The sequence below is a fragment of the Odontesthes bonariensis genome, chromosome 22 (assembly GCF_027942865.1).
Source record: "Odontesthes bonariensis isolate fOdoBon6 chromosome 22, fOdoBon6.hap1, whole genome shotgun sequence".
Taxonomy (NCBI): domain Eukaryota; kingdom Metazoa; phylum Chordata; class Actinopteri; order Atheriniformes; family Atherinopsidae; genus Odontesthes; species Odontesthes bonariensis.
In genome coordinates this window covers 6080002-6102141 of record NC_134527.1, presented here as the reverse complement: position 1 = coordinate 6102141, position 22140 = coordinate 6080002, and the positions used below count along the sequence as shown (strand labels likewise).

The following is a 22140-nucleotide window of genomic DNA, read 5'->3' as shown; positions in this document are numbered from 1 at the left end:
TGCTGGGTGATTTTAAAGTCCGTCTGTTATCTCCTCGAAGTAGAGGACGGCGTCAGAGAGTTTGTCCCAGCTTTGCTCAGACCTTCAACGGGATATTGTGGAAGAAGAAAAAAAGATGGCACGGTTGAGGAGCTCAGCCATCCTTCTACTACTGACTCTGCAGTGGGGTAAGAGCATGTTTGTAACTGCAAAAGGTGTTTCATGACACTGCTGAGCCGAAATAATTAGCCTGTGGTATCATTTTATTAATAGAGATAAGTAATGTGTTCAAAAGTTTGCTCGCACGAACAAATAAGGGAGAAAAAAAATTGAGTCCTCACCATCTTTTTAACAAACTGTTCTGTTTGATCTCACACTCAGATCCAAGTGTTTCCACCACTTGGATCACATCATCTCCATCTTTTCCATATTTCACATTTAAAGGAACATCATGAGAACATTTTATAGACAGAATGTATGTGTTTGCATTTGACTACAAACATGCAGTTTTTACCCCTTTTTTTTGTTCTTATCTTGTTTTCTGGACTATGATCATGATTTATGTATTTGGAGGAAGGAAGATGTACTCTGGAAGTGTGGAAATATCCGGTACCGGATGTCACATATAAATTCCGACTGTTTGGCCATTAAAGCACAAAATCCTGAGCCTTAATCAGAGACCTTTGGTTGGACGGATGGCATTTAGCTGACGTTTACAGGATTATTTCTCCCTGGCCTTTGAGCCGGTTGGTGTCGTAAATCTTTGATGGTAAAGCGCCCTGATAGGAGAGCTTGAGGCTGAGTCATCTGTGAGATTTTATGCAATCTTCAGTTGCAAAGATGTTCAGATTTCTTCTGTCAATATGAAATACAGTATTTTTTTTACATTATTACTGTTGTGTGATGGCTGAAGTTACTCCACATCAGGATGCTGATTTCAAAACATTACATTCGTTAGGTTTTTCTGTTATTTTCTTACCTGAAAGACACCAATTGATATTAAATGGCCACTCACAGTCCACATGCTCTCACATGCACACATCTCAGCCATCATCAGGAAATACATGTGCATGGTAGTCATGGTAATCAAAACAATCAATTTTCTCTTTTATCTCGTCCCTGGTTCAGCTGCCGGTTCTTGGGCTCCACGGTGTCAGACTCCTGAAGGGAAATGTGACTTTGTGTGTGATTGTTCTGACTGCAGTGATGAGCAAGACTGTGGTGAGTCTAAAGATGTTTATCAGTTAGTTAAGCGTTCCCTGGTTAGATCTGCTTTTAGTGCTGGTTACACAAACAGTTGAGAATTTATTGTTAACCCTTTCAAGGCCACAGAGGAAACGCTTTTCAGTGTGACTTTGAGGATGCAGGAATGTGTGGATGGACTGACCAGTCCTCGAGTGAAGCGTACACCTGGAAGAGACTTCAGAGAGGGGACGTGCTGCCTGACAGCGGGCCATCTTCTGATTACACCACCGGCACAGCCACAGGTAACGTAAGGTGTTTTTATTCTCTTTGTAAATGCCAAAGGATCAATCAAGTCGTTTTTTTTCTTTTTCGTTTTGTGTCTAAATGTCATAAAATAGGTGAAAGAAGGATTTATTTGGTAGTTCAAGCATCTTTCTTCCAAATATTCTTCAGTGCTCTGTACTGGTCATTAAGTGGACATTAAATGGAGACCGGAGAATCTTTGCTTTAAATCAGGGATGTCCACATCCGGTCCAGGTTTTAGATGTTTCTCTGCTTCAACACGCCTGCAGATCAGATCAATGCATCATTAGCAAGCTTGTGCAGGACTTAACATTATTTTGAAGATATCCGTTCCGTCTGAATCAGGTGTGTTGAAGCAGGGAAACATCTAAAACCTGCAGGACAGCTTTAACTTTGGAAACCACTGCTTTAAATACAACAGTCAGTGATTTTTGTGCGGGTTCCTAATTAAATCTCCATGCAAATATGAGATGTTTTCCTGTGCCATGTGTACAGAGCATGGAGTGATTGTCACTGTCGTTGATTTCTCCACGACTGTGAGTTTAGTTGGAACATGTATCTCCACGAATCAGAAGAAAAGAAGGATGATGGATTGTTAAGTTAAAGTTCTGTACAAAAATCTTGAGCCAAATGGGATTTCTTTAAAAGTTGCTAAGGAAAAATTAAATAGTTTTATGGCAAAAACAGACTTTGTTCATTTCTATGTAGCTTTAAAGTGAATATTTGGTCTGAGCACCTTTATTCTCCAACACAGCCTGAACCCTCTTAGACAAGCTTTCTTTAAGGAGTCTTCATATTTTTGTCAACTCTTAATTAATTGGTTGCAATGGGGGTGTGAAGAGTATTTCAAGCAATATGTAAAAAAATGTTCCAGAAAAAGATTCCCTACCCCACCTTTAATTGATGCTGCAATTTTAACAGGCTGAAATGTAAAAGTTAGCTTTTATTATTTCCTCGTCATATAGGTTGGTTCATGGCAGTGAGTGCGGTGAGGGCAGAGACTCTGAAAAGTGCAGTTTTCACCTCTCCCGAGATGAAACAGTCTGCACCAACCTGCCGTCTGCGTCTCAGATATTTCCTGTGGGACTCAGGTAACGACACATGTACACAGCCTGCAGTTACCTGCTCCTCGGAACTGTTAACGCACAACTTTAAACACATTTTCCAAACTATACCAACCATTTTTGTGTAAATGTAATTTTGCTTCCCAGTGAAATATTTGTTACATCGCAGGTCACACAGGTCTGGGCTCTGCCCCCCTGTGGGCATCCATCCTTCACCAGAACTCTGACGAGGCCGTAGTTTGGCGTCCCGAGGCCTCCACTATTCGTGGCTGGAAGGAAGACACCATCTTCCTTGGCCGCGTTCCTTCAACCTTTCGAATCCGTCTTCACTCGCAGCGCTTAGAGGGACGAAGAGGAGATGTGGCCATAGACCAGCTGGAGTTTCTAGACTGTGCTCTGCCCTGTGAGTCCCTCCTCATCTTACACCGTTTCATTCATCTATCGAGCCCCAAAAGCAATTAATCACAAATAAATCAGTATGAAGCAACATTTCTGACCATTAAAACTGCAGAGCCACAAAAATGTGATGTGGTTTATTTTTCTCATGACATCATTATTCTTCTGGAAGTGCCCAGGTCAGAATACAAACACTGGGGTGACCGAGCCTTTTCTGTCGCTGCCCCCAGGCTCTGGAATAAGCTCCCCGTCCAGCTGCGTCTTATTTCTGACCTGGGCCTCTTCAAATCTGGGCTAAAAACCTACTTATTTTTATATATATATCTATAGATAGATAGATAGATAGATAGATAGATAGATAGATAGATAGATAGATAGATAGATAGATAGATAGATAGATAGATAGATAAGTACTTTATTCATCCCAATTTGGGAAATTATTGTGTTGCAGCAGCGTACAGTATAAAAGATATGTAGACAATTAAAGAAAAAACAAGCAAATAGAATAGAGTAAAAACAGAGAATAAACATTAGCTATATACAAATCTACAGTATGAAGAGTAGGGTAAATAATAATAATAGTAATAATAATAATAATAATAATAATAATAATAATAAACATCAGTAAACTAAATAAAAACAGATTTGTACATTTAACAATAAAGGTAAAAATAAATTTAACTGAGCAGACTGAACCAATAAGAAATATAGGGTATATGGATAAAATATGGGGTATATGGATAATTTACATTATATTGTACTATGATGATATTTGTGCAAATGTTATTTAGGATTGCTTTTAATACCCAGTAGTATGATGACACTTTTATCTTATTTGATTTTGTTGTATTTTATTGCTTTCACTGTTCTTTTATTGTTTTTATTTGTTTTTACTTAATCTTCTCTTTATTTATTACCTGCTGTAAAGCACTTTGGTACACCGTAAGCATCGTCTGTTAAGGGCTGTATAAATAAAATACATTTACATTTACATCATCAGTACCACTTCCTGGGAAAGTGTGCCCAGAAGGGATGGTGAACTGTTCCCGTGGGGGCTGCGTGGAGCAGCGGCAGGTTTGTGATGGCACCGATGACTGCGGCGATGGGACTGATGAGAGGAATTGTGGTGAGAAATCAAACGTCATTATGCGCTGACAGATTACACTGTAATACAAGACTTATGGCGAACAAGGGGGAAAAAAGTCTAATAACATGTCTGGAAATGTTGTTGGAAAGGCACTTTTTTGTCGAATTTTTACAGATTTTGGCATGTCGCATCGGCCTCTGATGTGATGTTACATAAACCAGTCATATTAGCTAAAAGCAAAAAGGCTTCCTGGTTAACGTGATGACGTCTGAGAAAAGTTCATCCATTCTGGTTGAGATCATCAGTCAGTATGAGCTGTTTGTGTATTTATCAGAGTCTCCAGACAGGTACCGCCGCTGTGACTTTGAAGAGGATCTGTGCGATTGGGACGTGAGGTCACTTTCTAAACTAAAATGGATAAGAACAAATCAGGACGAGATCTCCCGAACAGATCCGCGGAAAGGTCCAGGCAGAGATCACTCCAATAACACTGCATCAGGTATAATATTCAGAAAATTTCCATTTTCACGGTTTGAACCTCGTTGTTAAAACTGGTGATCAGCCACAGTCAAGTTTAGATTCATCTTAAACCACTGTATTCACAGTATACTAAACACTTATCATGGAACAGCTTCCTAATGGTGCTAAAATAACACTGTCTGTGACAGCTGTAAGTGTCCAGATATTTATAAATCTATAAAAGGTCAATCCTAATTTTTAAAAAGTTGGGTAAAGTGAGTAAAATGTAAATAAAAACCAGTTTAACTGATATTTCATTCGATATTTCATAGAATGTAGAGAGCAACACTTTTAACATGGCTCACATGTTGAGTGGTAACAGATCAGTAACATGATTAGGTATATAAAGAGCACCTCAGAGAGGTAGAGTCTCTGAAAAGTAAAGCTGGGCAGAGGTTCAACATTTTGTAAAAAAAAAAAAAAAAACAGTTTGCTAATTGTGGAGCCATTTGATAATATTTTTGCAAAGACTTTGAATATTCCTTCATCTACAGCGCATTAAATCATCAAAAGACTCAAAGAAACTGAGGACATTTCTGTGTGCAAGGGACACAGTTATCTTCAGGCCCTCATTAAAGACAGGCATCATGCTGTCATGGACATCACTGCATGAAAAAGTCTTACGTTCAACGTTTGGAAATGTTTTCATTGTTCTATTGTGAATAAAAAATTAGTTTTGCAAACTAACACAGTCTCTCAATTCTTTAAAATTGGGGCTGTAAATAGTCTTGATTTAAAATAACCATTAATATTATTATGGCAGGTTATTTCCTATATGTCACTGTCCCTGATGCTGGTCTCTCAAATGACTGGGCTGCTTTCCAGAGTCCCTTTCTTGAGCCCACCAATAGCTCACACCCATGCAAGGTGAGTCACAAAAAAAAACATTTATTTTGTTTTTTTTTATCTTTTTTTTATCCTAATTTTAGATTTTATTTTAATAGAAAATTGCTCGACAATCTTTCTGAACCTCATTTTTGAACAGCGATGCAGATAATAATTAAAATTCTGGACAAATCATGATTTTGTTTGATTCATTTACTTGTTTTTTTGCTGTAGATGGTGATGTACACTCACCAGTTTGGGCCGAGGTCCGGCGGTTTGACGGTGTTGGTGGCAGATCGCCGCATCAACCCAGTGTGGGAGAGAGGCGGCGCTCTGGGTGACCTCTGGGTGAAGGCTGAGGTCGAGATTGTAACCAACTCCATTTTTCAGGTGAGAACTTCTCACAGGTGAGTTTAATATTGATGCTAGTACATAAACATACGTAACAGGGTACTTTTACTGCGAGGTAGATCCATTATGTAAGGAGAAGGTTTGGATTTAATGTCGAAAGACAAACTACTTAATTCTGAAAGTTATTCAGGTACAAACTGACCAATAGAATATGCTTAAGGTGAGTAGTGACAGTTATGGCTGACAATTAAAGAAAAACTTTGATGTTTTAGAATAAATATAAGGCTGAGGTATGTCAAATAGCACAAAAACTGGACTGGAAATCAGTGGTAACAGGTCTTATGGAGGGGTGAATCCTCCCCAGAGCCCGGAGTTTATCATATAGAAAGAAATGAAGGCTGGCTAAAGACTTCTGAACAGCAATGTATGGTCTCAATCCATCATCCTTCAATATTTTTGAGATACTTTGCAATGCATCACCCCTCTTTCACCATACAAAGTAAACACACTGTCTAAAATATAGCTCCAAGTGGCGATTTGACTTTTAACTCCCTCAGTCATGTGAGGAAGTAGCTAGTTTAGGTTAATTTAATGTGGCTACCAGCAACGAGTGGATGTGCTGAGTCAGTAAATCTAAATCTGTTAAGTTACATGCAATTTCCTTCTAATATCCTATAATTAGTTGATTTTATCAACTGTTTAACATCTTTTTTTCTATACATTGTGACTCTATTGGCCTTTTCTTTCTTCTTACAGTGGAGAAAGACAGGAAGCCTAGATCCTCCTTATAAAAGACAGCCTGACAGTTGAGAGGATATGAGTTTTAATTCATATCTTGTCAACAAAAAAATTATATTTCTGACTTCAATTGAGCTCAAATAGATGTGATTAAGTATTTCCTGCAATGTTCAGGTTTACACTTGTATAACACCTTGAAAAACATTTGGTTGGAAGCTTCGAGTCTCTTTTGGGTTTCGATTCAAGCGTGTTTTCTAACATTTAAATTTGAAATGTAAAATCCCTTTTCTTCTCCTGTGTTGACATTCCTGCAGATCCTGATAATGGCAGCGATCAGAGACTTTGAATACGGAGGTATCGCTGTTGACAGCATTGTGTTGTCTCCTGAATGCCGCTTGTCAAAAGGTACGCTTTTTATGGCCCCTGTGCAAGAAATGTAGATAGACATCCCTTCTGTTATACTAAACCTATCTCATATTCTCCCCTTGAATAGGAAATAACTCCCTGGAAAGCTTCCCTAAACCCCCTAAGCACCCATGCACTTCGCCGGATAAGATCTGTGACTTTCAGCCTGACTGTGCAGGAGAAGAGGATGAGGCCAAATGTGGTTTGTTTGTTTGTTTTATTCAGTCACACAGTATACAACAAATGTGTTCAGTACAATCACAGCATTTTTTAAGTGACTGAAAAGGCACAGGCTGAAGCGTAATGCTTATATTTAAGCCTGTCCTGTTGAACAAAATTAAGCTCCCCATCAACCTATATTTTTACAAATACTAAAGTAAGAAGAAAAATAATAGTAAAAAGAGAAAAGACAAAAAAAAAACAGAATTGCATCCAATAAAGTAAAAAAAAAATAGAAGAATAATGAAGCAAAAATCATAAATAAACACAAAATCCTTCACAAATTATAAATACTTGTAGCCATCAAAAATTGCTTTAGAAACCATCCTTTTGAAAACCAATTTCTTACATTTATATTAGCATCATTCCATAATGAAACCCCAAAAACAGATATGCATCAACTTTTCATTTCTTTTTTTGGCCTTTGGTACAGTAAATTTGCATTTGTCTCTTAAATTATACTTTGTTTCTTGAGATGAGTAACTTTGATTTAGCTCTATACATTATTTGCATTATTTTGTAATATACCAGATCATTGAACTTCATAACATGTGATTTCATAAACAATGGGGGAGTATGTGCATCGTAATCAACCTTATTAATAATCCGTATGGCTCGTTTCTGTAGGAGAACTATTGCGTCAACAGTTGTTTTATAATATAGAGGTGAGTGTATTTATCCTGTCCACTCATTTATCCACTGGTCTGTAAGGTATCAAAGGCTCAGATTATTTCAGATTTGATCAGAAGCATAGTGGAATCTGCTTATTGTCTCGGTGCCTCAAAGGGCCAACTGCAAACAGCTGGTGCGAAAAACATGTTTCTGAAATGTTGATTCTGATAGAAAATCACACCAGTTTGTCAGGTTGGTCAAAGTGGAACCGAGTCCCTTTCTGGTGTTGAATGTGTAAGTGAATTCATTTTGAATCTCTCATCTCCTCAGGGGATTTCTCGTACACTGAGGGCAGCTCAGGCTGGACTGACGCCAGCATTGGGAGTCAAGGTTGGCTGCTGCATGGAAATTCCACAACCAAAGGTACAAACACTGCAATCTATTCCCGATTCATTAATAAATACTGATTTAAGTAAAAGTCTTAACGTTTGTCTGTCTCATAGAGGAGTACCTGTATGTGGTTGAGGCCCCAGGACAGCAGATGACCGAGGCCCAGACGAGGACCCCCCTCCTGGGCCCCAGTGGTCCTGCCTGTAACATCAGCTTTGATTTTGCACTCACTGGGAGCTCCGAGCATATTGGTAACTCATAAGCCAACATGTCCAAACTGTTGCCATCTCCCAGGATAAACGTATAGTGAAACTCTATGTATGTTTCTGCTGTAGGTGAGCTGTCCGTCAGGGTGATTGACAGCTTGCTGGGCGTGGGGCCCAAACTGTGGGAGTTCAGTGGGAAGACGGGGGCAGAAGAGGGGGCTTGGCAGCACGCTGATATTCTTATTGGAGTCAGGAAACATCGCTTCCAGGTCAGCCTTTTTTCTGAGCTGTTTTGCAGACTCATTAAGTAATCATCTCCTCAATTGATCTCTTTGTGCTTATGTTGAAATGAGCCCTGGTTGTAATCTTTTATGATGAGATATGAGTAACACTTTGCCGCAAAAATAGGATTCTAAAACTTTGCTAATTATGTTTATCCCATCCTGAAATTCTTCTCAGCCTGAAACATACGTTTTCTATCCAGTTCGGGTTAAGAAACAAGGCAACAAGAGGAAAAATGTGTCTGCGCCTGATTTTCTGTTGACATTTTTAAATGGTTCTAGTCAAACCTCAGATTTAGGAGGAGCAATGTGCTTTTTGTCAGAGTCGTGAAACACTGGACAGACTCTTTACCCTTGCAAGGATACTAGAGCTGGGGCTTTTAGCCCTTTGCTGATGGCCTCTCAGGCTTTGTGCAGCCAGAATGAGAGCGTGGTTCACACTGCTGGCAGTAAGTCAGACTCATTTCCGATGGGTAATGGATTCCACCAGGTCTGCCCTTTCTTACAGATTCTGTTCATAACCTGTATGTGCAGAGGCCGAGGGCTGAAGAGTTTCTTGTTCGGTCACACTAGGAATACATCTTGACTTTTAGCATGATCTGGTCCTGTTGGCAAACAAGTGTGAAGAAGCCAGGATGAGAATAAGCCTCTCCATATCTGAGGCCATGGCCCTTGGTGAGAAAAGGGTAGATTTTCCAGTATGGGCTTGGAGGGACTCACTGCCTGGAGCTGTGGGTAATGACTGAAAGAACTGGACTGGAAATGCAATCAAATGAAATAAACTCCTTCATTTCTTGGCTGGCCTCATCCTTGGGGAACAGGGTTTGTAGCTCAGCCCTCCAGGAAGGTCTAAGAGTAGAGTCGACATGCTCCTCTGCATCAAATTCTGCTGGCTGAGGTGGTTCAGGCTTCTGGTGATGGTTTCTTCTAGATGCTTACCTGGGGAGGTGTGTTTCCACATGTCGCAGTGGAAGAAGGCCTTTGAGCAGACCCAGGACTTGCTGGAGAAATTGTATCTCTCGGCCAGCTTGGGAATGCCCCAGTTTGTTCCTAAAAGAGGTGGAGGAGTTGGCTTGAGAGAGAGAGAGGTTCAGGGAACCTCTGCTCAGACCGTTAACCCTACGAGGGATCTGAGACTGTGATGGAATATGGATTTATAGACTTTTGACTGGTAAAAAGGAAACAGCAAAAACAGTTGCTGGACTGGTTAAGTTGCTCATCTCATCCGTTTCCCTGCTCTGATCTTTACCAGCTGGCATTCGAAGCTCGGGCTGTGAAACTCCATCCGCACGCCAATATCAAAGTGAAGAATGTTCACTTCTTCAGCTGTCACGCTCAGTATTCTCCATCTGCACCAACCGGTGAGTTTCGTGACTTTTTCTGCATATCTTAACATTTTACCTCAACATGTCTTAGATCTTTAAACCTTTTTTTGGGGGGGCAGGACTGTCGTGTAGCTTTGAAGATGGACTGTGTGGATGGTACCAGGACAACAGCGACAACTTTGACTGGACGGTGCTCAGTGGGATGGACCACACAGTCGGTGTCGGTAAGCTCATCTAAAAACAAAAACAATTAAAAAAAAAGCATTTATCAATGTTTATGTCTGTCACCTTTATTTAGTTGATTGCTTTCCATTTCAGACACATTTAAAAATAACGGTCACAGTCGAACATTTTAATGTTAGCAGACCTCTCACCACATTTAAAAGGCACTCTTGTATTGAGGATACCAGATGACGAACCATATAAAGTCAAAGCTAACATAAGAATAGCTGTTTATATTGTTTTTATTGATCATAACTTATTCATCCCGGCAGTGGTTATTCCTGCAAAAGAGAATTCCATTTTTATGGTGAATATTAAGAATTTAAAAACAATCCTAATTTTAATATTTAGTCCAAAAACTCACTGGAACCATTTTATTTAGTTTTAACGCGAGACTTGTGTCAGTGACATTGCTGTGGAAATGTACTAAAAGTTCCTGCCCTATCTCTGTGCTGATGCCCAGGCAGAAGCCTTGCTGTGGACATGTGGAGTCCCTCTCTGCGTGGTGCATTTGGACGCTTGATATCGTTTCCTCTGTCGCCGGGCCAATCAGATCGCTGCCTGACCTTCTTCTACAAACTTTATGGGCCAAACACAGGTGATCACACGCTGACCAAAGTGGTTAAAAATGCCCATGTCGTTGTTTCTTTACCTGATAGAATTTGACTGACTTCTGTATCTTTTCACATGGGTTCTCTTCTCGTCTTCTGCCTCCTGATCCCATGCAGGCGCCCTGAATGTGAAGTTGACTGATAACAATGGTTATGAGCTCGTCCTGTGGACCCGCAGTGGAGCTCATGGCAACGTGTGGCATGAAGCACACTGCCCGGTACCCCACCAGCTCACAAGGTTTCAGGTAACCAAAGTTATTACTATGAAGAGGGAGATGTTATGACAATATATATTAAAGGGACAGTTCGCCTCTTTTGACATGAAGCTGTATGACATCCCATATTAGCAACATCATTTATGAACATTTTCTTACCCCCCGCTGCGTCCTGTGAGCCGAGTTCCAGCCTCGTTTTGGTGTTGACGAAAGTAGTCCGGCTAGTTGGCTGGGGCTTAAAAAATAAAGCGCTTTGCTTCTCAAAACAATATGCGTTCAAAAGAGTAATACATTTGCATCACAAAATCGTTCACCAAAAAAAGTCAGACCTCACAATCGCTTGGCCCTATTTTCTTTCCCTTCGTGACATGTCAAAAGAGGCAAACTATCCCTTTAACTTCTTGGAGAAACTCTGCCCCCATGTGGTAAAACAGATAAATCACTGCCTAAAAGTCTTTAGCCTGTAGTAGCAAAAAATAGTGAAGAATATTTTTATAGTCCTTTTCAAGTCACCTTGTCCAAACTCTAACCTACCAACAGCTGATGTTTGAAGCAGTTCGCTCGGGTTTTGACGGGCGGGTGGCTATCGATGACGTGACGTTATTGGATGGTCCCTGTTCCATACCAAGGATGTGTTCCTTTGAGAGCCAACAGTGTGGGTACAGCAGCTATGGGAAAGTCGACTGGCTCCACCGCAGCGGACACAGCAGCACGGCCACTGGACCTAAAACTGACCACACTCTGGAGACTGAAATGGGTCAGAGATAAAAGTAATATTTGATGCATGCAGGCGAACTGGTAGAGGATCATATTTGATCATATTTGTGTGGTCTGTGTTCAGGTTTCTACATGATGGTTAACACCGGAGCCACCATCCTCCCCGCCGGTGCCAGCTCAGTCCTCACCTCCCCTATTCGCCAAGGAATCGCCAAAACAGAGTGTCTGCATTTCTGGTATCATATGGGAGGAGAGAACCCTGGTGCGGCACCAAAACACAAACAGAACACCAAATTCATGTAAAAAAAGAAAGTACACCCTCTTTCAACACATATCACATCTGAAACAAGAATACACTGATGTACACAGGAGTTCATTGGCTGTATTTATCCGACTTTAAGCTTGTAAATAACCAAAATACTTTTATTATACATGCCTTATAACGCAGAGGGTGTGCTTTCTCTTTCACACGACTATAGGACAATCTAAGCTGCCTTTCTGTGTACTTTACAGGTGCTCTTACTGTGTTTATGAAGCCTGTGAAGGGAGAGCGGGTGGAGATCTTCTCTGACAGTTTGAATCAAGGAAATGTCTGGCGCCATGGCAACGGCAACATCTCGAGTGGCCTTGTGGACTGGCAGGTACAATGCGGAGGCTGAGGAGCACAGCTGGAACAATTATGGACTAGACGTGTGGCCGTTTATGAAAACAAATAGGGGATCATTACGCTTTTTCTTCATAAATCTGCTTTCATTAAACTGTTACATAAGCTCTGATGAGATATGAAAAAGTGAATTATATTTTAGTTTCCTGTGTATAGAGATGGACTTACTGACACAAGCAGACTTGCATGTAACCCAGATATCATCACAATCCACAGACTCCTCAGGAGAATTAGTGTAAAAGCAACTTTGATGTGGGAACCTTCATGTGAAGGATCTCATGTTTGTTACTGAAGCTGATCAGAGTGGATTATTGCTCTACAGTTGGAGTTTGAGGTGGTCGGAGCCAGAGGCAAAGACTCTCACGTTGCAGTCGATGACATCTTTCTCTCGGCTCACGCGTGTGAAGATCAAGGTTTGTGTTCACCTGGATCATGAAAATGAAGAAGAGGCAAATCAGAGCTTTAAATCAGCGTTCAGATTCATCTGATACAAAAACAAACTCTTTGGCTGTGTTCTAAACCGCATACTACATACTATATACTCATCGATCAGACAGTATGCAGAGCGTTTAACCACAATGCATTTCGCTCCTGCCCGAGCCGAAATCGGCCGGCCTGAAGCTGATTTCGCTTAAGCTCTAAACTCTGTAAAGTTTAGCAACATTTGAAACATTTTCAGGCGAGAAAGTAGTCGTTTAGATCCCCAACGTGTTGAAAATCTGACAAAATACCGGCTATTTACAATTTTGTTCCGACTAATTCGGCGCTACTAAAGCTAGCCGCAGTGAGCAACGCACTTCCAGTTATTTTCACAAAATAAAATATCCGTTGCCTTTTATCATAGAGAAAGCCATTAGGATACAATTGGTGCTTTTGTTTTGAAAACAGGAAGTGAACCTACCCTCGTTGTAGCTAGCTTGAAACTGCCGTTTTGACAGGAAATGACGATCGGCGAGGTCACGTTACGTTGCATCTTGGGTAGTTTGAGTGTGAGTAGTAACCTCATGATGCATACCCAACATTTCGGAGAATCTAGTATGCATCCGGGAACTTCTTGCTTACTCAAACTCGCATACTAACTCAAAAAGTTAGTATGAGTAGTATGAGAAGTGTGCGATTTCGAACACAGCCTTTGTTACAGGTCAGTGAGATTTGGAAATATTGACATTTGCACCACATAGATGGCCGAGGATAAAACTATACTGAGTGGCATTATGGAAAGTGTAGTGGGAATTGTCCTTGTTTTGGGGATGTGAGGTTAAATGTTGAAATATGGGTCTTAGTGTTTTACCCACTCTCATTTTATTGCACTGGTTTTGAGTATAAATATAAAAGCATGGTGTGAACACAATGCAATGCAATGCAACACTGAAATGTCAGTTACTGGTCCAATGAACGAATTACACAGAAAGCCATATTTAGAGACATTATTCAGTGGTTTGTATATGAAGCAAAGCTGTACCAGTAGAGCTTGACAACAACATACAGATGCGTTTACTTTATGTTTTTATCCATTTTCGTTGTGTTAACAATCTAAGACTCCAAGTGCAGCCTGGAGAGAGGGATGTGCAGTTGGACCAACACTCAGAACGCTAATGTAGACAAACTGGACTGGGAGCGGACAAGTCAGGAAGAAGAGCGGCATTACCCCACCCCGGCTGGAGACCATACTCTGGGCACAGAAAAAGGTGAGCCAGCGAACAAGCAGCAACAGGGATTGTTTTTTTTTTTTTGGGCTTCAGGTTAAATGAGTGCATTCCTTTTCTTTTTTCCCCTCAGGCCACTTCCTCTTCTTTCCAAGCAGCAATAGGACGGCAGCCAATGAAAATGCTCAGCTATTGAGCCCTCACCTGCCTCCGACTAAAGGCACCTGTCTGAGATTCTGGGCCTACAAACCCGACTCGTGTAAGAATGTAAATGTAAATGTAAATGTACTTTATTTATACAGCCCTTTACAGACGATCCTTACGGTGTACCAAAGTGCTTTATAGCAGGTAATAAATAAAGAGAAGAATAAGTAAAAACAAATAAAAACAATAAAAGAACAGTGAAAGCAATAAAATACAACAAAATCAAATAAGATAAAAGTGTCATTATACTACTGGGTATTAAAAGCAATCCTAAATAAGTAGGTTTTTAGCTTAGATTTGAAGAGGCCCAGGTCAGAAACAAGATGCAGCTGGACGGGGGGCTTATTCCAGAGCCTGGGGGCAGCTTTGGGAAAAGGCTCGCTCACCCCAGGGTTTGTATTCTGACCTGGGCACTTCCAGCAAAAATCAATTTGTTGACCTCAGAGCTCTACCAGGATTGCGGACTGTTAAAAGCTCAGATAAATATGATGGGGCGAGGCTGTTAAGAGCTTTAAAAACAAACATTAAAAGTTTAAAATCAGTTCTATAAAGGACAGGAAGCCAACGGAGGGAGTTAAGAACAGAATGAATGTTGAAAATCGACTTCAAGTGTGTGGCTCGCCTGTGTGTGAGACGCGTCGTGTTTTTTCTCCACAATGCAGCCGACAGTCAGCTGAAGGTGTGGAGACTCTCGGGAGGTCGTCTCCATCAGCTGCTGGACGTGAGCGAGCTGCGGGCTCCGTGGAGACGCTTCGATGTCAACATCACATCGACTGAGGAGTACCAGGTCGGACAAAACACTGAACCTCGTTGACTCTGTTTGATTTCTGCGTCTCGTCCATGCTGTGCAGTCATCTGGATGTATTAGTGCATGCGTGTTCAGACACAAATGTCACAACTGCTGTCTGTGCTGTCGTCTCGTGTTTGCTGTGAACAGATTGTGTTTGAAGGAATCAAAGGAACGTCAGGTGTTGTAGCTCTGGATGACATTGAATACACGATCGGCATCAACTGCGCTAAGGAAGCCACAGATTTAAGTAAGAACTGAAGTCTCAAATTCTACTCTGAATATTACGGAAGCCCAGAGCGGCCGTGGTATGTAAAAACTTTTTTTTATGGTTTTCTCGAGATGAGTTCATTTACCGATGGTTTTCGAGGCCACTTTTTCATCCCAGTCCGCCCCTGTTTATATGTGTTTTATGTGTTCGCAGTTTGTTTGTCTTGTAGAGATAATAATATATAAGTTTTATACAGCGCTATAGATAACTTTCATATCAGCCCGCGTCCTTTAAGGAGACGGCCGGCTCGACTGCAGCTCAGCAGCAGAGGTGGAAAGAGTATTGAAAAATTTTAATTAAGTAAAAGTATCTTTACTTTGCCTAAATTCTACTCAGAGTAAAAGTAAAATTACCCATCTCAAAATTTACTTGAGTAAAAGTACAAAATTACTTCATTTAAAATGTAATTTGAGTAAAAGTTACTTAAATACTTTCAGTTTCTTAATGCAAAAAAGGATGAGTCATGAATCAAATTCAGTACAAGTTGTTTTAATCTATTTCGAGGTGTATTAAAGTGCACATCCACACTTGCAAAAGATCAACTGGGCTCAGGAACATACTTCCTCACAAGGACAGTCACAACTTGTACCATAATTATGGACAACCCTGAACATCCTCTCCATGAGACTGTTATCGGAAAACAGAGTCTCTTCAGTCAAAGGCTTCTTCAGTTTAGATGCAAAACGGACCGCTACAGGAAATCTTTCCTGCCCACAGCCATCAGCATCTATAATAACTCCTTGATTTAATTGAGTTACATCAACATTTAATTTCCCTCTGGGATAAATAAAATATTTTTTTTCAGTCCTATTGTCCAATGGACAACACTATGATAAGAATAAAGAAATTTAAACTACAATCAAAGTATTAAAAAAACTAAATGCACACAAAATTAAGTGCCCACATGATACCACAAATCAAACTAAAATGCTCACAGGATCCCACTATACAAAATACAGTGCCCACAGGATCCCACAAATCTGCCCATAATCTACAACTTTAGACCGGAAAAGCTCTTGTTCAATTTCAGCAGCAGCTGATTTTCGAAGTTTTTTGCTGTAAGTCTTGCTCTCTTTGCTGTGAAGAGCAACCCGGCTGAACTAAAAAGCCTCTCACAGGCAGCTGATGCTGGAAGGCCTGTGTTGAGTTTCAGAGACAGCTTCTTAATGTTTGGGAAGGAGTTCAGCAGGTCCATGCTCTCCGACACACAGGCAAGGTACCCCTCCAATTCCCCAGAACCCTCTGACCTGCGGGACTTCATTGTGGAATAACAATAAAAAATGTTTATGTTTTGATAAAATGCCGAGATCCAAATATCCAAATACTGACGTCGGAGCCCAGTTCACTGACTCAGTAGCCAACAACACGCTGGGGCAGCCTTCAAAACGAAGCCCAAACGTAGCCCGCATTACATTACTGTTGATTGGCATTTAACAACATAATACTTTACTGCACTACTACTAAACAGTTAGATTTCGCGCATACCTCTGACGAAGTGGTCACCGCAGACACGAGCATTTGCAGATTCAGCCCCTGTAAACGTAGGTTAGCTATCCACTTTTTGCGGCGTTGTTCTGTGAGTTTTTTCCATTTCTCACCTCTATGGGCGATTACCTTAGGTACTCGATAGTAACCCTTTCCCTTCTCTCGGTTAGACCGATTGCAACATCCAAAAACGGCACAAAACTGAGGCATTTTGGGCAAAAAAAGTGGCAGACAAAACACAGTGTTTTCAATGGGACCCAGCTCCAGTTGCCCACCACCAGGTTCGCGCGCTTAGAGAATACAGAAGTGACGTCAAGTGAAAGCCAGCTATTGACTTTCAGTTCCGGGACAGCTGTTTAAATATCCGCCCGCATTTAATTTTTCACCATAAATATTTGTTTTACTCAGTAACGTGAGGGGTTTCAAATGTAGCGAAGTAAAAGTACTTGGGTCAAAATGAACTGGAGTAAAAGTAAAAATTACACATTTCAAAAACTACTCAGAAAATTACAAATTACTCATAAAAAGTACTCAATTACAGTAACGTGAGTAAATGTAATTCGTTACTTTCCACCCCTGGTCGTGAAGAGCTGATGATTTGGGCTTGTTTCGCAGCCACAGGACCTGCACACCTTGCAGACATTAAGTCCACCATGAACTCCTCTGGTCGACTCTGTAGAGTCAAATGTGAGTCCATCTATCCTTTAGCTTAAACTGGGCTGAAACTGGGTCATCAACAGGAAAATGAGCCCAAGCACAGGAGCAAATCTACAACAGAATATCTGAAGAAGGAAAGAATCAAGGTGTTGCAATAGTCCAGTCATAGTCCAGACCTCAGCCTGACTGAGATGCTGTGGTGGGACCTTCAGAGAGCTGTGCATGAACCAATGCTGCAAACCTCTCTGAGCTGAACCGACGCTGTGGAAAAGAGAACATCGTACAGAATACAGAAAACGATTCTCCACCCTGATGAATCCCGGAGTGGGCTTCGTGTTATCACTTTCTGCATTTTTGACTTTTTGTTAAATAAATAATGACACAGAGGAACATGTCATTGTTCCTCTGAGGTTGTGTTCATTCTATCACAAAACCTGAAAGAGGGGTGTATTCTCTATTTCACACAACTGCCCCGACACTCCTCTTTTTTGGCTTAATAGCAATCAGTGTTGAATACTTTTAAGAATTTCATTTTCACACTGAAAATGACATCTTCAGCACAGTCTCCAGTAAGCTTTAAACCTCTGAATGTTTTCCATCTCTTCTGTAGCCTCACAGAAAGGAGGCGACGCAGGAGGGATCGCAGCAGCTGTGATTGTGATCCTGCTGCTGATCGGCACGTTGATCGCCCTCCTGATCTTCTACCTGCGAACACGTCAGAGATTTAACGCTGCGCCATCTTCCTCAGACGGTGAAGGATTCACAAATGAGATTTTTGAATCGGACCTCACAGTGAGTTCGCCTGGTATCTAAACTTTCAACAACACCTAACTACACACAGTTGCGTATCACCTTTGGCTGTCCAATTAAGAATCCTTCATATGTGCGTTTCAGGTGGACCGTGTGGTGATTCCTCCAGTAGAGAACCGTCCAATGGAAGCTGGGTTCAATAATGTTTCTGTAAGTTTACAGCACAATACTTTTAGATTTAGTTTAACTCGATATGGAGAAAGTATTCTGAGTCCTGCATGAGCTTGGTGTTTATCGTTTGGAAAAGTTGATAAAGTTACAAAGCAAAGATCAAATCAAATCAAATTTATTTGTATAGCACATTTCATGTACAAAACAATTCAAAGTGCTTCACATAAAATAAAAGCATTGCAGCAGGGAGTGGAAGAAGCATTAAAAATACATAAAAGAATATAAAGAGAAACAAATAAAATAATTTAAATGAATTTAAAAACAAGCAACAGTCCAGATAAATTAAAAAATATCGTGCAGATTTCATGCATAGACACATGAGAAAAGAAATGTAGATGTCTTATCTTTGACCACAAGAGGGCAGAAAGTAGGCTACACAACACCAAACATTCCTCACACAATCAACAGGAGGACAAACAGAGGAAATTATTCCATGATTCTCATTAAAACCGGCTGTTTTCATCTGCTGTATGTAAAAATGTTCAAATGATTATTATTTTTTTTTAGTCAATTAGATAAAAGCCACTAAAAACACAGACTGCCTTGCTATGGTCCTTATCAGCAGCCATTTTACGTTTAATTGAGACTTAATTTAAAAGGGAATGATTATATTTTATATTGGATCTTTAAGCACACTTTGGTTTTTAAGGTATTGAATCCTAAAAGTTTAAAGTTTGTTCTAAGTATACTGTACGTACGGAAAGATGAAAGTTCCGCTGACAGATCTTGTCTTTGTCTTTTCCTGCAGCTCTCTGGGGGGGTCAGAGAGACGGAGGAGGCCTGACACACGGAGGAGGGTCGTCCTGCCACTTAAAGGTGGCTTTGTGGAATTAAGGTGATATCACAGCAGAAGAACTGCTTGTGTCACCCTGTCGCACGCATACTACACACATGCATACATACCCACACACACACACACACATAAATACACACACACACACATGCAATCCAAGCCCAATCCCACAGACAGATAATCGATGCATCTGCCTCCAATCTGGTGGAGCACCCCCCAAGGTCACAGCTCTCAGCCTGTGGACGGACAGAAGTCAGAAGGAGAAAGTTGAAACGTGTTTGTGGATGGAAATTAGAGTAACTTTTAACCTATCGTGGGCACAGTCGGCTCAGTCTCACAGCAAAACGTGAAATATTCTTGAAAGATGATGTCTACAGACAAGATTTGCGCAGTTTTTTTTAGCCACTGGGTCCAAAAATAACTACACAGAGGAACACTGGTCACTGCTTTTTCCTGAATAGTTGCTAAACAGGCATCGCATCATATTTGACCGGCAGAAAAGCTCACACTTAGAGGTCGGATCTGTTGGATGGTGAAGCCACACAGACAATTGCCAAAGTCTAATGTGGTGGAAAATGAGCACTTTGAAACTGTTCAATCTGATGAATGTTCAATATTCTGTAAAGCAGGAAAGGCTTTCTGACCCCAGACAGTAAGAAGGACTGCTGCTGGTCACGTTTTCCTTCAGTACTGTCTGAAACCATGGTAACCATGGCATGGACTAGGGTTGTACAAATAACTGCATTCCTATTGTTTTTTTCTGGCTTTCCTCTTGAACATCAAGCCACTGATGGTGTTGGAATGCTAGCTTAACGAGGTTTTTGTCCAGTGAAAACCACACAAAGGACAAATGATGGAGCTTCCACTCTAATTTGACTCATTTCATAATTCAGTATCTGTTATCTTGTGCTTTCAGTCGCTGGTTAAGATTACGCGTGAGAAAGTGCGTGGTTAAGGTTAGGAGAACACTGCGGCCTACTTTAAAACAGACACTTTGTTGTCTGTTTCACAACAAAATTTCCTTTTCCTGGATTTCCGACTGCAGAGTTCCGCTCCTTTGTGTTAAACCAGGGGTCTTCAACGTTTTTCAGGCCAGGGACCCCCAAACTGATGGAGAGTTGGAGCAGGGACCCCCCTGCTATGTTTTATATTTATCGGGGCCTAGTGCCGTGTATAAACATATCTACTCTGTTATTGTACATTCAATACTAAGCAATTCAAATAATACACAGGTTAATATATTCATGTTTTTATTTTAAACATGTGCAAGGTACAGGGTGGCCGTGCCACTGCCATTTATAAACAAACATCTTGCATACAACACTGAGCTATTCAAATAATCCACAGATTTTAACTTTAAACATGCATGTAGATGGGACAGTGAATCCTCAAACCATCTGTGAATGGCACACGTTTGCACACAATTTGTGAGAAAAAACTGTTTAAAAAAAAAAAATAATTAAAAATCGTCTATCAACCAAAGATTTCGCGACCCCCCCTGCTGTACCTCCGCGGACCCCCTGTTGAAGACCTCTGTGTTAAACGAACACAAAAACCTGACATCCAGCTGAAACGTATAACTCTGAAAGTCGTACTCGGTGGCACAAAAAGTATAACTGTTGCGGAAAGTTTTATAGTTTGACACTATTTCATGGTTTGCCATGAGCTGGGCCGGCACAGTGGTGGTTATAAATGGTTGCAGGAAAGTATGGAACCCAGGAAGTTCCAGTGGTTTTAAGAAAAGAGTGGAAACCTTTATGAGAATTGAGTTGGTGGGGCTTCTTTTATATGGCTTAAAGGCGCACGCCTCCTATTTTACACATCTAAACAGATTTAATAATGATGGGGATTATGGGGATACCACTCACTATGTAGAAAAGGTAGCATAGAGTAATATCTTCTGAGCTTTGTCAGCTCTTAGAAAAATAAACTTCGATAATAAGTAATCAATAATACAGTATAGTTTGAAAGCCACAGGAGTTGGTTACACTTTCCAAATAAGGCAATAATGAGCAGTTGCCACGGGGATGTATGGAGAGGTAATGATGACGCCATGATTTGTTACCCTGTAACAACCCAGTTCAGTGTTCGATAATAACACATCTTTGATATAATCCTCCATTAAAGATTTTAAGGGAAGAACATAACATTCAATCAACAGTAAAGCTGTTTCTTTCTTGTTTCTTTAATAATTGATGATGATGTTCATTTAAGTTTGGCATTACTCATGAACTGATGGATCTGGAGTCACCAAACTCCTTCAGCTAAATGAAAACTTGTGAAGTGGTCCTTTTATAAGAGAAAGGAGGAAGAAAATGATGACTGTAAACAGACAGGTGACACAACACGATGAGAAATTAAAGATGGGCTGATGTACTGTTCTTGATATGTTAACTTCAGCCTGTTTGATTATGCTCTCATGATAAATAAAGTTGGTTGAATCACTGCTGTTGACCTTAATTTTCACACTCAAATCGAAGTGCTTGATCCCGATTTTACTTTTATGTTAGAAATATATTGCTAAACTGACAAGTGACCAGTCTTTTTTATTGATAAGTGTATGAGAAATAACAGCTGTGGCTGTGTATTGGTTCTGGGTGGATCAGCTGCGCATCGTCTTCACTTCTTTAGACCAGATTCAGCCTCTGGGTCCATGGGCGCTTCCTGTGTTAGTGTGTGAATGGCTGCCCAAAAGCCATTATCCGTAAGGGCACATACGTGCGTAATCTTTTTATTGGTAAAGAGCACGATGACATCATTCCCTTAGCAACGGTCGCGTCGCTACGGCAACATCCTCCAATGTCCCCTCTGTGCTGCTGTTCCGTGACTCCCGTCTGTTGTCTCCGAGGGAGGGAAAAGAAGAAAAAGAGGAGGAAATAATGACCGTTTTTCGCTAAAAGGATGCTCTGTTGCCATGGGTAGCGCCAACGGTCGCTGTGTCTCGCGACTTGAGTGCCTGAAGTTGGAGTGGACACAGGGCAACTTGGGCACGAGGCTCTCAT

General features: G+C 40.8%; 1 protein-coding gene across 1 annotated transcript; it reads left to right on the top strand.

Annotated features, from left to right (window-relative positions):
* The first annotated feature begins 115 nt into the window (after positions 1 to 115).
* Positions 116 to 19255, top strand: mamdc4 (MAM domain containing 4). Its single transcript, XM_075455814.1, has 29 exons — positions 116 to 167; positions 1108 to 1200; positions 1305 to 1466; positions 2433 to 2558; positions 2701 to 2934; positions 3928 to 4067; positions 4351 to 4513; positions 5297 to 5400; positions 5593 to 5748; positions 6762 to 6852; positions 6941 to 7054; positions 8014 to 8106; positions 8187 to 8324; positions 8409 to 8548; positions 9813 to 9921; positions 10005 to 10109; positions 10571 to 10705; positions 10836 to 10963; positions 11474 to 11690; positions 11775 to 11912; positions 12164 to 12291; positions 12637 to 12727; positions 13853 to 14002; positions 14094 to 14219; positions 14827 to 14951; positions 15102 to 15201; positions 17975 to 18156; positions 18259 to 18324; positions 19094 to 19255. The coding sequence occupies exons 1-29, from the start codon at positions 116 to 118 to the stop codon at positions 19127 to 19129; spliced, it is 3642 nt and encodes a 1213-aa protein (XP_075311929.1). The 3' UTR covers positions 19130 to 19255.
* The last annotated feature ends 2885 nt before the right edge of the window (positions 19256 to 22140 follow it).

Bases quoted from the DNA above. Each gene is read 5' to 3' on its own strand.
- mamdc4 (XM_075455814.1), top strand. From the start codon at position 116: ATGGCACGGTTGAGGAGCTCAGCCATCCTTCTACTACTGACTCTGCAG. The intron at 11,691-11,774 runs GTCAGAGATAAA...GTCTGTGTTCAG, and splicing joins CACTCTGGAGACTGAAATGG to GTTTCTACATGATGGTTAAC. The intron at 14,220-14,826 runs GTAAGAATGTAA...TCCACAATGCAG, and splicing joins GGCCTACAAACCCGACTCGT to CCGACAGTCAGCTGAAGGTG.